This window comes from Sebastes umbrosus, chromosome 19 (genome assembly GCF_015220745.1).
Source record: "Sebastes umbrosus isolate fSebUmb1 chromosome 19, fSebUmb1.pri, whole genome shotgun sequence".
Taxonomy (NCBI): domain Eukaryota; kingdom Metazoa; phylum Chordata; class Actinopteri; order Perciformes; family Sebastidae; genus Sebastes; species Sebastes umbrosus.
The window spans coordinates 26831401-26848428 of NC_051287.1; the positions used below are offsets into that span (position 1 = coordinate 26831401).

Consider the following 17028-nt stretch of genomic DNA (forward strand, 5'->3'; position numbering starts at 1 on the left):
GTGTGCCTCACAGGGAGCAATTAACAACACGGGAGCTTTCCTGTAAAATAAACATGATGAGGATCTGCTGTTAATGAGGTCCACTTCCCCCATTCCATCGTATCATAATAAAGACTTAATACTGACTTTCTCCTGGCTGTGAGCTATACTTAGAAGTGTGAACATTTTTATATAACAATCAGCTCAATTTACAGCTACAGCTATGTGAGAGAGACATTTGCCCCCATTTTCAGACTTTCTCCTACCGACTGTGGGGAATAACAATCAGGCAGTATGTAGGTCAGCCTCGCTGAGGAGTAGACACCGCTCAAACCAGTCTGTCACATCCCTCCATCATCCCCTCCACTCTGCCTTTGGACCTCCAGTCTGAGCATATGGTCTCTCTAGCTGCTTGTCATCTATCTAGGCCTGCTTGAGTATTTAATGAACATGTGATTCATCTCGCAGGCACTCAAATTAAGCTTCATTTACATTTCATAATAACAAAATGTCACCGAGAACAATGCAAGCGAGGCTATGAGGGACAGACACAAGGCCACGCAGTTTTAAAATAGCTAAATAAAACTTTAATAGGTCTAGTTGCAAATGTACATAAATTGCACAGCCACATTTTGTCAACACAAATTCCTCTGTACATTATTGTTTTGTCACTGTCGTCAAAGGAAGCAGAATCCAGCAAATACTTTATACTTTCAACATACTTACAAAAGTATTTTCTACAAGATAATAGAAAACATACAACATCTTTTACTTTATTTATAGCTTTATATTTTTGATTGATCTTTTGTCGGACTGGCTGAACTGTTTGGAGAGTGAGCTCATGGGTTTTCTGACTCGTAGAATTAGAACTGAGGTGGGAACATGGATGGGATAAATGAACTGAGAGCTAGAAACCAGCAGAGTGCGTCTCCTTCTTTACTTGTAGAAGTACGGATAGCCTACATACATGACAGCCTTATCAGTTCTTATTGTACACTGCAGTTTAAAGCAAGACAATGTGACGCTCAATACTATACTGTAATGCTACTCCTCTGTTTGAGCTTAATGCTAAACCGTACTTCACGATTTAGCTCAACAATAGCTTGGCAAAAGCTACTCGTCGTAACAGACCAAATAGACGGATTGCTTGTGTACGAACGTTACCAGGTGCATGCGCATTCAGGAGGAAAAACCACCATTGTAATCGACGTAGATTTAGCATTGTTTGTATATTCTTGTTGCCTATACTAGACGGAACCACCAGATACTATTATCATATGAGGTATTAGTGTGAGATTGTTTATTGTTATCACCTGTTGTGAAATGGGTAATGTTAGATCAGACAGTAGTGTGATTGGACTTTGGGCGGCGGGGGAGGAGCGGCGGCCCGGTAGACTACCAGACCTGGCGGCGGGGGAGGAGGAGCGGCGGCCCGATAGACTACCAGACGTCTTCCCTTCAAAATGTAACGTTACGGCGTACCGGAGTGAGCTTTCCCCCGCCGTAGCTGCGTAACGTTACAGCAAATTAGAGCCGTAACAAAGTCTTCCATCACTTTGAAGTTTGAAGGCATAGTCGCTATATTTCCTCAGAGTGTTGGTCGATCAGCCTGTTTCTAATCGATCTGTGGAGCATGACAGCTCGCCATGACCACCCGCTGCTCTGCTAGCACTGTGTGACTAGAATGCTTTTACCCATCAGGCCTGGATCCATAATCTCCTTCTGATTTTAGCAAAGGCACGTGATCCCCTCGGAATATTTAACACTTTACGTCCATCTTTTCTGCGGTTGTCTCCTCTGACGTCTCCGTGACGACGTTGCACAGAAACCCGTCTATAAGTCTGTAACATTAAGCATCACTATTTCTGCATGGTTATCAAGTGTAGATGCTCAATAGTAGTTTACCGTTTAGCATTTAGCTCAAATGCTAAGCTATTGTAAGAGTAGCACAAGTGAAGAGTCACAAGTCAGCAAACTGAATCAGTCAAGTTTAACATGTGCTAACGTTAGCCACCAAAAGCTACTGGTTCAAAAAAGAGCATGTAGCAGTAAGGCTTTAGGATTGAATTGAGCAATAGTGTTTTATTGCTTATGAATTCAACTATTCATTTGTAAGAAACTTAATACTTTTCTTATGTCAAAAGTAAGTCTTGCTTTTATCTCTGCAGTTCTACAATGTTTGTTTCGGACTGAATGCCTGGTAAGATATGATGAAGAGGAGGTTTGATTCTTCAGTCTGAGGCTGTCAGACTCCTCTCTGAGAGGAAAAAGCTCAATAGTTGTGTTTTATCTGATAGATGAATGATAGTTTGTGAATGAGTTATACCAAAAATCCCTTTCTTGGGTTTTGAACTTTGCCACGTTTTTTAACACCTGAAACAGGTGTGCGAAAAAAAAGAAAAAGAAGCTAATTATAAACACCAACCACTGAATGTAAAAGTGCATCGAGCTAGACTGCTGAGGAATCCAGGAATGTGTGGCATCCTCTACGACTTCCTAAGAGTCACACTCCTACTTAATCCGTTTTTTTGGCTAGTGATATACACTCTAAATACAAAAACAAGAGCTTTAACAGGGAGAACACTGAAAGGTTAATTTAATTGTATAGTTCTACCCGATGAGGACAGATGACCGACTGAGCTATTTTGTATTTACAATATCCATAATGATACAGCAGAGTTTGAGCACGAGATACATTTACAAAAAGCTCTGTTAACATTAGGTAAAAATAGTGTGAGCATTTTATTTACACGTTCCCAGGCTGTCCAGCCTCTTGATGCACTCGGTTATCATATATTCACTATATATATCCGCAGCAAAGCATTCATCATCGTCATCATCACCTTCTAATTGGCAACAAAAAGAAAACAAATGGTGATACGGACGCTACCATTGGCTCTAGAGCGAGGATGAAGCATGCAGAGCCTCACACTTGATGTTTACAGTCTGGTACAGTTAAGAAAAATGAATACAAAAATATACAAAATGTTGAAATGGTGTGGAGCAATGAGAGCAATGCGAGGGGGAGAGTAGAAGGACCAAACCCCATGTTAAGACCAACTGTGAGTTAGCATCTTCACATTCAGAAGAACGAGGGATGAAGGAGGGTGGAGGCGAGTAAGAAAGAGAGACAGAGGAGAGAGATGATGCCACAAGGATTAATAGAGTCACAGTTTGGATGCAGCATACTTCATTACCACTGACAAACAAAGCAGTTAGAGAGAAAATGTTGTAACTAAGGAGGCCATTATTACAACGGCTCACCAGTCCAGTGTATAGTATGAGTGAGTGTGTCTACACACGTCTCTCAATAGCTATTGTGCTACTAGAGTGAGAAGACCACACGTGTGACTCAAACCAAAATCTAAAACTGGGTTTAATTGTCTTTAGGAGCAATGATGAGCACCAGAAGAACCGATCACTTGACTGTGCAAGTTGTGCAAGCTACGCCGGAGCTGTTCGAACTTACTGTACAGACATTTCTCTCAGATGTCGTGCATACTTCCTGTATGTAAAGGGTTAAGCATCGTGGAGATTTGAAGGGGTAAACGGAGGCGATGGTGCTGATCACTGCTCGGTGTGATCGTCTCCTCCAGGGCTCTAAAGCAAGCTACACACTACAGTCTTTCATCGGAAGAGAAGAAAAATAAAAGTAGATCTCACTCCTAAATAAAGGGCTGCTTTTATATTTGAGATTATCAAATATAGATATGTGTGTATACTCTATAGAAGAAAAGAAATGCATACATCTATATTAAATTTCATTAATATAGTATCACATAGAATTTACTTTAGTGTTCATAATACATTTATGTGTGTACAATTTTGTATCCTTTACAAATCCACAGTATAAGTTGTGCCTTTTTATTTTTTTGCAGAAATAGGGGAGCTGTGGGATAAAGTCGAGGTGTGTTCCTTACTTAAGGCGTTTCCTGTACCAATAGCTTCTCACAAAGTGCACTACATAGGGCTGAGGGAGGGAAGGGGGGGCTCATCGGGACTCTCCGGAACACACCCAAGAAGTGAAAAGGGACATAAAGATCATTTTGGATTAAAATATCTATTTTTTGAGCTTCTATTTGGTTCTTTATAAACAATGAGTTTAAAATAAAGCACTGGAAAGAAATGGTCTCAAGACAACGTACTTGTTAACCCTCGATGCCTGTTATTGTTTTTAAGTGGGTCCACTTGGTCGTCAAGAGGGAGAAGAATAAAGAGAGAGGAGGAGAGGAGGGTTGCTAGGGTGACCGTGTCTGGCGGTCGTCACTGTGTGTGGTTATATAATGGTTTGTCCCAGGCGTAGGCAGGGTCTGTCCCAGCGACCGCATACGTCCACTGGCTAAGTGTTTGACTGATGGACAGCTTTGAGTTTCTTATGTACAAGCCCCGCCTCCTCTGGCCGTCACCCTCGTTAACGAAGGCCGTCTGGTGATCTTGTTCTCTTGGGGATCTGTCTGTCACGCTGAAGTCCCGCCTTCTCTGGTCGGCCCCCTCAGAGTGATGACCTCACTCCTGCACCGGTGTCCAAAAAGTTGAAATGTCTTCCAAAAAATTGTCCGCTTTTAAAAACACACGCACACCCTCTTAGTCTATCAGACAGGCATGCAGCCGTGCATGCATGTAGACGTCCTCTCACTGAATAACTGTACACGCACACACACACACACACACACACACACACACACACACACACACAGGCACTCAGCACTCACTCTTGGCAGATGCCAGTATGTCTAGCAGTTGCTGCTGTTCCTGAACTCTCCGTTCTCAGTTATCTGCAGTTTGGTGGGGTTGGTGGGAGAGATGCCATTGCGGGTCTGCATGCTGTAGCGCTCCTTCAGCTGGGTCAGAGCGCTCATCAGACGGGCGTTGGCTGCATCCAACGATGCTATGCGCTTCTCCTGCTCACACAAAAATGAAACGTACTGTAGAATCTATATTTACAGACGAGCCACAATGATCTGTTCCTCCTCATGCTGAGGTTATCATGCAACGAGTTTATTTCACATTTAAAATAGGAATGTGCATTCCAAGCAAGAATACTATTCAATAATCACTGGGAACTAGTCGATATATATTTACATATACGCTTTACCGGTAGTAACGGTACTCATAGGCAGCGCCTGCGACGGTTCAAACAAGGGAATATATATATATATATATATATATATATATATATATATATATATATATATATATATATATTTTTTATTACACGGCTGTGTTGAATACTTGATTCTGATTGGTCGATCGCGGCGTTCTGCGGTCTGTAATTTCTGTATAGAGTTCTGATGTCAGACTCTGGCGGACCGTTTTTGTGTCAAAATATTGATTTCTTTAGTAAGTAGCCGTGTAATAAGCGGGATAATGTACAGCTAGCGGGTTATTAATGTGAAAGAACCCCCGACACGGCGCTGCTGCACTCCCCGACATTGACTGATTTGCTGTACATTATCCCTTACTTATTTTCTAATTTTTCGCTGACTTTTTTTCGTCATACTATACTACAACTTTTTTCTTTTACTTTTTAATGAATTTTTAAATGACAGGAAACGTTGGTACGAGAAGGGAACATCGGTCTAAAGAGGCAACGTTGGTAAGTTGGTTGACATTTTGATGACATATTATACTATGACTATTTTAGGACATTTTTCAACATGACTTGTACGTCACATCCCGGCCACTTGTAAGTTTTCGTACCTAACCTAAGAGAAAATTCTAAGTGCGAGAAAATGATTGAAATGTCTTTGTTTGAATGGTTCTTGCATGAGGCTCACTGTGTTCATTATGTCATATCAGCAGCACTGAGCCACAGAAGCAAACTTCCCTCTCTGTCTTTATAATGAGATTTCTTATTTTCATCCTCTCTGCCTGTTTACTGAGGGAAACAACGTGTTGCCATATTGTGGCGTGTTTGTTAGCAGATGCAAATGTCTCATTACTTTGGGCGTGAAGGAGATTAATCACCTTTGCATGTCCGTGTCTGGGTTTGTGCAAATGTCATGTAGCAGCATGGCTGTTTTTTTCCCCCCATTCTGTTGTGAAATCACTTTGACATTAATCTCCAAACATGCACATTTGTGTGTTTGCATGCATATGATGTACATAATTCCAGTCTATAGATCTGCTTCATTTATAATTATTCTCAACAATCAGGATTCCTTGCAGCCAAGCGCTCTAAAGCAACGCTGTGCTGTTTTCTGAGAGATTTTAAACACAGTTTTATATGAATAAGAACCACATGGATTATAGAAGAGCTACATGTTGACAGAAAACTAGATATGAAATTTGTAAATGTAAGTTTTATAAAGGAGAGAGTGGGAGGGAGCCGAGAAATTCTGCTCAGCCATTCAAGCTTGACAATGCCAGAGCTTAGACGGCTATGAATTAAACATTTCTTTGACCCTTTGTTTCCTCAAGCAGAGGACGCAAGTGACAGCACATACAAATTTGAAACGCACAGACAGAAAGTATCTACAGAAGCGTGTGCATAGACATGTTCTGTCCATGTGTTGTAAATGGGAAGGAGCAAACTGACCTGTGCGTCGATGATCTTCTGTTTAGAGTCGACCACTGCCTGCATGTCTGAATGATCCTTCTTTAGCTCCTCTTCCACCGACATTAACCTGCAAAAAGGACTAATTGAATTCAAATCTTAAAGGCACAGTGTGAGGGATTTGGCGGCATCTAGTGGTGTGGTTGCAGATTCTTCCTCCTCTCCCCTCTCAGCTCCCCTCTCAGCTCCCTGCTCCCTCATCCCTCCTCTCAGCTCCCTGCTCCCTCATCCCTCGTCTTACCTCTCACCTCCCTCATCCCAGCTCCCCCCTTACAGCTCCATCCTCCATCCTCCCTCCTATCAGCTCCCTCCTCTCACCGCTCAGCTCCCCCCTCACTCCACTCAACTCCCTCCTCCTACCTCACAGCTCCCCCTACCTCCTCCCACCTCGCTCCTTAAAGCTCCCTTCTCCCTCCTCTCAGCTCCCTCCTCACAGCTCTCTCACTCCTCGTTCCTCCCTCCTCTCACTTCCCTATTCACAGCTCCACCTTCCTCCTCACAGCTTTCACCTCCCTCATCCCAGCTCCCTCACTCCTCCCTCCTCTCAGCTCCCCCCTTACAGCTCCATCCTCCCACCTCCATCCTATCAGCTCCCTCCTCTCAGCTCCCCCCTTAAACTTCCCTCCTCACAGCTCCCTCCTCCTTCCTCACCGCTTCATCCTCCCTTCTCACAGCTCCCCCGCCCTCCTTTCAACTCCATCCTTCCACCTCTCTCCTTTCAGCTCCCTGCTCCCTCGCTCCTCCCTCCTTACAACTCTCACCTCCCTCCTCCCAGCTCTCACCTCCCTCCTATCAGCTCACTACTCTCACCTCCCTCATCCCATCTCCCTCCCCTCTTCCTTCCTGACAGCTCCCTCTCACCTCCCAGCTCTCACCTCCCTCCTTCCTCCTATCAGCTCCCTACTCTCACCTCCCTCAACCCATCTCACTTCCCTCCTCCTTCCTGACAGCTCCCTACTCCCACCTCCCTCAACCCATCTCACTTCCCTCCTCCTTCCTGACAGCTCCCTACTCTCACCTCCCTCAACCCATCTCACTTCCCTCTTCCTTCCTGACAGCTCCCTCCTCTCACCTCCCTCCTCCCAGCTCTAACCTCCCTCCTCTCACCTCCCTCATCCCATTTCCCTCCCCTCTTCCTTCCTGACACCTCCCTCTCACCTCCCTTCTCCCAGCTCTCACATCCCTCCTTCCTCCTATCAGCTCTCTACTCTCAGCTCCCTCCTCTCCTCCTTCCTGACACCTCCCTCCTCTCAGGAATATGTTATTCCATTTCTGCTAATAGATCCCCTGAAATGCTACACACTAAGAATACAAATCTGCATTTTTTGACTCAACAGCTTCTTCTTCTTCTTCTTCTCCCTACCTGCTGATGATGCCCTTCATCTGGAGGTCCTTGTCGTCCTGCTGTCTGCGCAGACGCTCTTCCGACTCCTCCAGCCTGGCCTGGTACTCCATCAGCACCTTCTGGGCTTGTTCGTCCTGACCCTTCAGACGGGCCTCGTACTCTTCCAGCTTCTGCACCGACGCCCGTAGCTTCTCCTGCAGCACTGCGATCTCCTGCTGGTACTGAACAAAGAAGCAGAGAGATGAGGAGATTCTCATCATCGCTGTTGTCATTATCATCATCATGATCATCATCATCATCATCATCAACCCTATCAGCAGGGTCCCCTTCTTCATTACCATAGCTGACAAGAACAAAAAGAAATCTCTCAATCAGGCCTGAGATTATGTCCTGTTGTTCCTGAGAGGGTATAATTTCTGTCTAGAACAGAGAAGGGAATCACACGGTTCATTTACAAGCCATTTTCATTATTGCACTTTCATACTAGATCTGTATAGCTGCCCTAAAAAAAAAAAAAATCGAATCGAATGATTTTTTTCCAAATCAAACCCTCCTACTAACACGGAGAGGCTTTGATCAATACCAGCAACGCTTTCATTGCAAACAAGTTAACCAGAAACAGTGTCAAATTCAGCTGTTTTCCCCAGTCAGACCTCTGGTTTGGCTCTGAAACCAACGACCCGTCGAGAGGTTAAACTGGCACAAAACAGAGAGAAAGAAAAGAAAGGAAGTTTAGGATGAATAAAGTCAAAGAGGAGGTGAGGAGGGAGGGATGCAACCAGTGAAGTAGGAGTCTAGTCTGTGAAATAAGCTCTGGAAATCTCTCCCTGACCTCTCGCTGGACCTTAGAGAGGCTTTTTGAAGTAGTTTTCTTCAGGCGAGGGGGAAACTAATGGAGAAATCGAATCTCCTCTGGATAGAAAAACACATTTCTTTTAACAGTGAGGGATGCTGTGATCAGTCAGCGTGTCACTGGAAGACCAGTGAGAGTGAAACTACAGACAAGGAAACAGGAATAAGAGCCGACAGCCATGCTAGCAGCTCTGTGAGGCTGCACTGAAACACAGTGGTGCTTTGAGCTAAACACCAACATCAGCATGCTCACAATGACCATGTTAACATGTTGATGTGAAGCACGTTTAGAGTGGTACCATGCGATCATTCGCTAATTAACACCAAATACAAAGCACAGCTGAGGCTGATGGGAATGACCTGATGACAAGTTGAACGTCAGTAGGACTCAACTTCCATGAATGTCTTTACACATTTTCATAGCAATCCAGTCCAGCTGAGCCACGCTGACATCCTTAAAGCCACGCTGCTAGCATGACTGTAAGGATTAATCACATCATTATACTCTGGTAGACTAGAATCACTTTGCTTTACTTCATTAAGTCCTTGCCTTTTCATTTGTTTTAAGAAAATGCTACATCTCCTTAAGGATGTCACGAGAACCGATACTTCGGTACCAAGTCGATGCAAAAACTCTAAAAAACTTGACGGAACTCTTTTTCTACAGTACCGACGGTACCGTAAGATGCCCGCAGGGTCCGAAATCAACACCCGCCAAGCGCCAAATGCGGCTGCTTCTGTCCTCTGCTCTCTGTGTCAGAGTTTGACACACACACACAACAGCGCCATGCAGCAGCGAGATCCAGAGATGCAGAGATCCTTTATGTTTGAGAAGAGGATTCACTTGTATGGGGAAAAAACTGAACTGAACAAACTGATCAGAGATCCTTTATGTTCGAGAGGATGTTTCACTCAGGTGCGGGAGGGGGGTGTGGGGGAAACTGAACTGAACCAACTGAATTTCTATCTCTTGTTGCTTATTGCTAAATCTCTGAAAAGTGGTGTTTTGTTTTATTGAACTCTGGACTCTGTATTTCCGGTGAATGTTATTGGGACTTGCATTTGATTATCTTACACTTAACTCCCCAGTTCCACTTAGTTTGAACCAATCCAACAGCATCCAATCAAGTTTCAGGAGAGAACCATGAAGAACTAATGTTCTGTTACTGAGCACCAGTTGGATCCAGTTACTCTGCTGTTAGAATGACATTACATTTGGTGAAGAGCTCATATGGCCTGTTTAGGACTCAAGACCTGAGTTGAGACTTGAGTCACAGACTTGAGACTTACTTGTGACTTGCAAAACAATGACTTGGTCCCACCTCTGGTAGCCTACACCCAGTGAATTTAAACTACTGCAATCTGAGGATAGATATAGACACATGTACTCATTACATGGGATTTATTGGGGTTTTTTACCGTGGTATCGAGAATCGTGGAAATTCACTGGTATTTGTATCGACTACTAGACTTTTAGGGATAAAAGAATTCAAAATAAACGTATATCAATCATTTAACTAATAGTATTCATATAACATTTTTAGACCACAAGTTACAGCCTAAACTAAAAAGAACAAGTTGATCTGTGGTTTATATCTGAACATAATCCAGCTCATTATTCAGCAATAACTGACATTGTGAAAGACAAACTATCAGATTCAATTACACACAACAAGGATGCTGCTGGGATCATTTATCTTTCCTTGTCACCTACTACTTATTTTCCCACGTCACCCTCCCACCACTGGGACATTTTCCCCCGGGTGCTCTTCCCAGGAGGAATGGTGACCTCAAATAGACTCATCTTATCGGCTCCTCTACCCTTTCCTCCACTCCCCTCTCTATCTCTAATATCCCTCTGCTATTGTCACTAGATCCCCTGAGAATGAAATGACATCTACTGCATCTGTAACTGCCTTTGTCCTGCACTGCTCCCTCTCAAACGCACGATACATCTACTCTGCACCCCAGTGGTGGGCAAACGGCGGCCCGCGGAACAAATATGGCCCTCCAACTTTCACAGTCTTCATCAAAACTAAACTAATAAGATTTACTGTAGATTATGTAAAAACAAGACTAACTGAAAACCCCAATAAATACAACCTCATAACATCTGATACTACGCCCACGTGAAGAGACATGCAAACCACGAAAACTGCATCTCGTTCTGCGCAGTGCTGAAAGGAAGCCTTTAAATTTAAACTTCAATGTATTCTTACATCAAATAAAAGAAATGAACAAACAAAAGATATTGAACAAAAACAACCCTGTGTTTCCCATCCATAAACATTGGCACCGCAATGAACAATGCCCCCTGGTCTAACCTAACTGCTGACTCCTGACCTTCACTCTCCCTTCTTACCTGCATCCTCTCTATATATCTGAAACACGGGATCAACTACTGTAGAAACACAGAATGAATCAGATGTTCTCCTCTTTCACAGCCTTGAAACCACATTATTAACGTGTTCAATCGTCTATTTTGACTGTAGAATATAAGAAGAGTTTTGCTGAAATATAACCCTGTGCCTTTGCATCTCTGACCTCCAATAAATATTTGAGTGAGATGTGAGTATTTTATTCTTGTATGGCTGTAACTGTTCTATTGATTGTATATATAACAGACAGCGTATGACCTTAGTGTTTTTTCTTTTTTACTGTTCTGTGATTATGTGCATTTGAAATTAAACTAACTATGGAATAGAATTCACATTAATATATTGATAAAACAGAACAGAACAAAAGAGAGTTGGAAAACAACGGTGGTTTGAACAGATGCATCTCTGCGCCTGTTGTCCTGATGTTACACCTGATGATCAATCAAGATAGACTATACTACTACTTCCAACCATACCAACATTGAACTCACATCTTTCACACAATTACACAGTTAAGTCATAATGGAAGTCCGAGCTAGAAGGACTGTTAACAGAGAACGATTGGGAAAATGTCTGAAAACCGAACGTGTAAGTCCAAACAGTTTCCATGGTAATCATGAAAAAGTTATCACCTCAAAAATAACAACTTTTTCTGCTTTCTAAAGTTAAATAGTTTAAATTGGAAATTCAAACGCATAAATCTTGCAATTAAACAAGCAGATCAACCAAAACGTATACATAGCACCAGCTAACCTGACACTTTAAATTAATCAATATCTAAAAAGGAAACCAAATTTTGCAGATGATGGAGTAAATTGTTGATTATGAGGCCCGCAATTTGATCATTACATGGATGATCAATGAAATCAACAAGTTGGTCATTAATCAAAATAACTTATTTAAATAATTATTTTTTTTGGTACTGTATTTTGATAATTTTCTAAATATAAATTATGCATAAAATGTTTTTCTTTTATATATGATTTTCTTTTCCTTTTTTTTCTTTATGCAATTGGGAATTTTGTATTATCTTGCAATGAAGTATGGAAAAAAGAACTCACACCCCTCCTAAAGACAGTTACATTCATCCTCGACTTCATGCAGAATCAGGCATCAAGATAAAAAAAAAAGCACGGAACAAAAATTCGACCTTCCTGTGTTTCACATTTGCTATGCAATCAAATACTCTCTCCTATATATTCAGTGGTATTCAACTGGAAAATAAAAGTCAAATAGAATCTGTTTTTAAATTAAAAAAAATGCAAATAATATCTTATTATTGTTCTTGTGTTTTTCTAAATGAGCAAATTATTTGATTTACTGGAATTTCTATTTTGAGGTCTACTCCGCCTAACAAGACAAAGTCATGCCCTAATTTGTTACGGATCACTGAATACATACAGTATATGTAAATGGATGTGAAAGCTTAAAAGGGTTACCATAGGGCCTGTGTTGTTAAGCCTGTATGGACCATTAGCTGCAGCCTGTGTCTAAGCTGCTGTGGAGGATGTACTGTGTTCCGATCCTTCTCGTGTTGCTGCTCTGCTATTTTAAGGTGGCTGCGGCTTCTTTGTTAAGACTGAAGTTATTGCCTTCTTTGGTTGCTCTCCCTGCCTGGGCTGCTGGCTTCCATAAAGTATGAGCTATGTTAGGATGACAGGTTTGTATTCATTATGGATGGGAAAAAAAGAAATGGGGGAGCATGTGGCAGCCAATCAAAGCATGGAAGCGAAGCTGAGGGTGAATGGTTGTAAAGGTTGCTGAGAAGAGAAGCAGTAACACAGGCAGAGGAAGCAGCAAAAAAAGAAAGTCTCTTTCTGTCTCCGTCTCTCACATAGATGCAAGCGCACACAAGCTCCAACATGTCTGTGTGGATGTATTGCATGTGCATACACACACACCTGCTTTGGGCTTTTAAGTTCATTCTAAAGATGGTAAGAAAGACAGGGGGAAGTTGTGAGGCTGTGTGGAGTTATTCCAGGTGGAAGGACATTTTTTAATGAAGTAAGAAGGTTAAAACTACAATATGAAGTCTCACTGAATCAACACTATATTTCTAAAAGTTATTCTTCCATTTCTATATGAGACAAGAGAGTTTTTGACAATACAGGAAGTATATTGCTAGCTAAGTTGTCCAAACGCAATGATTAGACGATTAATTGATTGACAGCTTTAATTATTTTCATTAGAGATTAAGGGGAGACACACCAAGCAAAAACATTTTTGAGATTTGGGTTATTTTGCTTCAATGATGTCTTCTTTCAGACTACTGGAAGAAAGCATAAAAAAACACATTTAGGTGTTTATTTGACTACACTTTGTATATTTGTGTCTGTAGATTTCTCCTAAATTCACCAAAAGTTAGCATTAGATAATCTACGGAGCCCCCCTAGACCCCTAGGAGAACATTTTTATTATCTCGTTCCCTCGAGTTACTTCATAGTGCACTTCTTCCAATCATTCTGTCCACACATTGCTAATGTACGGAGCCCCCCTAGATGATGTACTTCGGTAAAGTTGGAAAGATATTGACAGATTCAAACTTCCTGGATCAATAACTCATAACAGAAACGTTGTTAAAATACAAACAACGGCTCTTTGTAACCGTAGTAAGGTAGACAACGAGCTACAACCTCATTTTAATCAACACAAGCACATAACATTGGTAATTATGCGCAGCCGACGGTGAGACGAGTGGTCAGGGACCGTCTACAAAGTTGCAATATAACACTTAGTTTGGAAAAATGTGCTTTTTTGTAATTTTGGTTAATTTTTAATGGGAAAAATATTCAATAACTTCTCTTTTATAAAGCGTAGCGCCATCAAAATGTCTTAATTAGTTGAGTAAGTATAATCAGGAAGAGACCATTGATGTGTGAAGTGATTTTGGTGGTACTACACTGCATAATACTGAAGTTATTGAATATTTTTCCCATTAAAAATTCAAAAGAATTATGCAATATAATATTTTTTCCAAACTAAATGTTGTAGTACAACCATGAGGAGATCATTGATGTGTGAAGTAATTTTGATGGTACTGCACTGTATAATACTGAAGTTATGGAATATTTTTCTCTTTTCGGCGTTGCATTTTGTAGACGGTCCCTGACCACTCGTCTCACCGCCGGCTGCGCATAGAGACCAACGTTATGTGTTATGTGTTGATTAAAATGAGGTTGTAGTTTGTTGTCTACCTTACTACGGTTAGAAAGAGCCGTTGTTTGTGTTTTAACAACGTTTCTGTTATGAGTTATTGATCCAGGAAGTTTGAATCTGTCAATATCTTTCCCACTTTATCGAAGTACATCATCTGGGGGGGCTCCGTACATCAGCAATGTGTGGACAGGCAGGAATGATTGGAAGAAGTGCTCTATGAAGTAACTCGAGGGAACGAGATACTAACTTGAGGGAACGAGTTAATAAAAATGTTCTCCTAAAGGGTTTGGGGGGGCTACGTAATAATCTAATTTCCATATTTAAACATACATTTTCTGAAAGTTTGAAATACCAAAAACAATTGCCTCAATGTAAGTAATGAACTGGGGAAGTTTCATGGTGATATCTATTAGTTATATTTTATTTACCCTCTTTTCCTATTCTATCCTCAAGAGTCATTTTTCAGGCAAAAACGCCAAACATTCTAGTTTTTCAAACGTGAGAATTTGATGCTTTTCATGTTATTTATGATAGTAAATTGTTGGTGGAATAAAACAAGACTTCTGAATACATCTCCTTGGGCTAATGATGGGTATTACTCACTATTTTCTGACATTATAAACCAATGATTACCGAGAAATAATCAGCAGATTAATCGATACTGAAAATCATCCTTGTCCAGATATTCACTACTGGCAGCTGCTGACGCTGACATTCTTGCCTGCTGTATTCAGCCTCAAAATTATTTTGACTGTAATAGCTACTTTCTGCCATTATTGCTGTTGCTATGACTTTCCTGCAGTTGATAGCCACAACCGGGCTCACTGCTGGCTGTGAAAATGCCAGAAAACATCCCAGAACAGCAGCCTGAACATCACTGAAAAGCCAATTTCGGAAAAATGGGAGATTGAGGTATTATGGGGTCACATGCAGAGCCAGACTGACGCACAATATATCCTATTTACCTCATATTTTATGTTAGAAATGTGCATATTATGACTTTAAGTGACAATTTGGGTACGTCTAAGGGACCTCAGGCTTAGAGGAAAGGGAGAGAGGGAATAAATCCAGCAGACAATTAAGTGTAGAGGGGGTGTTTAAAGGAGGGAGGTGTATGCGGGAACTAATGAGTGGTAAAGAAAGGAAGGAGAGTTAAGTGGGAGTATCAGGGCTGAAGGTTGAGGTGGATTGTGAAAGGAGGGGTTGGTAAAGGTCAAAGGTTGGATGAGGAGGCAGGTTACCTTCTCCACCTGAGTCAGATCCTCTCTGTTTCTCAGTGACTCGGGCTCCATCCCCTCATGGTCTAAATACTGCACATTCATATTCAATAGCCAGGCTGCTGTGCGGTCCAGCGCACTGGGGTTCACTGGGGAGGGGGCCTAGTGAACACAACACAACACACACACACACACACATACACACACACATGAGCCGAGTGCAAGTGACAGGGAGGGGAAGGGGGGGAAGGTTGCAATAACAGCACAGAAACAACAGAAATAAGCTTGAAATGCACCAAATCATCTGGACTGAAAGCAGCAGGTGGAATGGATACACACCCCTGAGTCTTCAAGCTCACACATACACCGGAGCACACACCGCTAAGCACCCATTTAAACATGTGTGAATGTGTACACCTTCAGTGTCATAGTAGCGTCAGGGAAGATAAATACTGTAAGATTAAATAAGAGAAATTGTAATGAGCCTTGAGGCAGTTACTAGCAGTTAAGGTGTTTCTATCTGCCAATCTTATGATGGACAGATGAGTAGAGGACGTGGCCGTGGGCTGTAACCGTTCATAGAGGAAATGTAGGATGTTTTTATTGTCCAGCACACTCATCAGCATTGAGGGCTTTTGTAAAGGCTGAAATATCAGAATCTGAATATCTGCAAACAGATCAAATTGATTTTGTGTCAGACTACAGATCAAATGTATCAATGTTGCTGGCTTTATACCCTCATTAGTGACTGATGCCAATTAATGGAGAAAAATTTAATTTTCATCCTGTCAGATTGAAGATATAATCTCATTTCATTTATAATCAAGATCTAGCTGTTTTTGTTTTATAAAACATAAATTATTATTTCATCTTTTGTATATGTCACACTCACATGCAAATAAAACTACACTGGGAAGGAAACTCAACTTAAAGCCACTATGCAAATGTAAATATTTCAGACTTTGGCATCCCTCAGTAGTAGTATGAAACAAACATGTATAATGTTTACCATGTTCACCATCTTAGTATGCTAACATTTGCTAATTATCAGTAAACGCAAAGTACACTGATGGGAATGTCATTAGTTTGCAGTTTCTTTGGTCATAAACCAACCAGTAGTTTGACCTGATGATCGCTGGACCACCAGCACTATCAACCAGCTCATCCTGAGTAGAACACAAATGTCTATACAAGATTTCATGGCAAACCATTCATCAGCTGTCAAATCATTTCACTCAAAACCACTGATGTCAACCTCATGGTGGCACAAGAGGAAAGTCAGGGGATCACCAAAGTCAGTAGGATTTGTAATGGCAATTTTCATATCTGCAGTTTAACACTGTACCTTTAGATAATCTCAGGGCCTCACATGTTCAACTTTGTCACCATAGGACAGTGACCTGACATTTTAGTTCTCTGTAACTGCAAACAACAGCTTGCTGAAATACTTGTTATGTCTTGTGATGCTCTGTTGTCTGCTGTGTGCTGACACATTGATACACTTTCTATCCTTCTCTTCTTTTCTTCTTTGCACTTATCTTCATG

The 17028-nt window shown here is 41.6% G+C and overlaps 1 protein-coding gene across 14 annotated transcripts in view; it reads right to left on the bottom strand.

The window, feature by feature from the left end:
* Positions 1-543: 543 nt before the first annotated feature.
* The window catches only part of LOC119478810 (disabled homolog 2-interacting protein-like), a 212994-nt gene continuing 196509 nt past the window's right edge, over positions 544-17028 (bottom strand). For 13 of the 14 annotated variants that reach the window (XM_037753792.1, XM_037753791.1, XM_037753798.1 and 10 more), the window contains 4 exons: positions 15508-15645; positions 7899-8101; positions 6518-6605; positions 544-4880 (listed from right to left, as the gene is read on the bottom strand). In XM_037753792.1, coding sequence (XP_037609720.1) covers positions 4713-4880; positions 6518-6605; positions 7899-8101; positions 15508-15645 — 597 coding nt within the window. In that variant the 3' untranslated portion in view covers positions 544-4712. The remainder of the gene's footprint in view (positions 4881-6517; positions 6606-7898; positions 8102-15507; positions 15646-17028) is intronic. The other variant, XM_037753793.1, reaches the window with a different exon arrangement.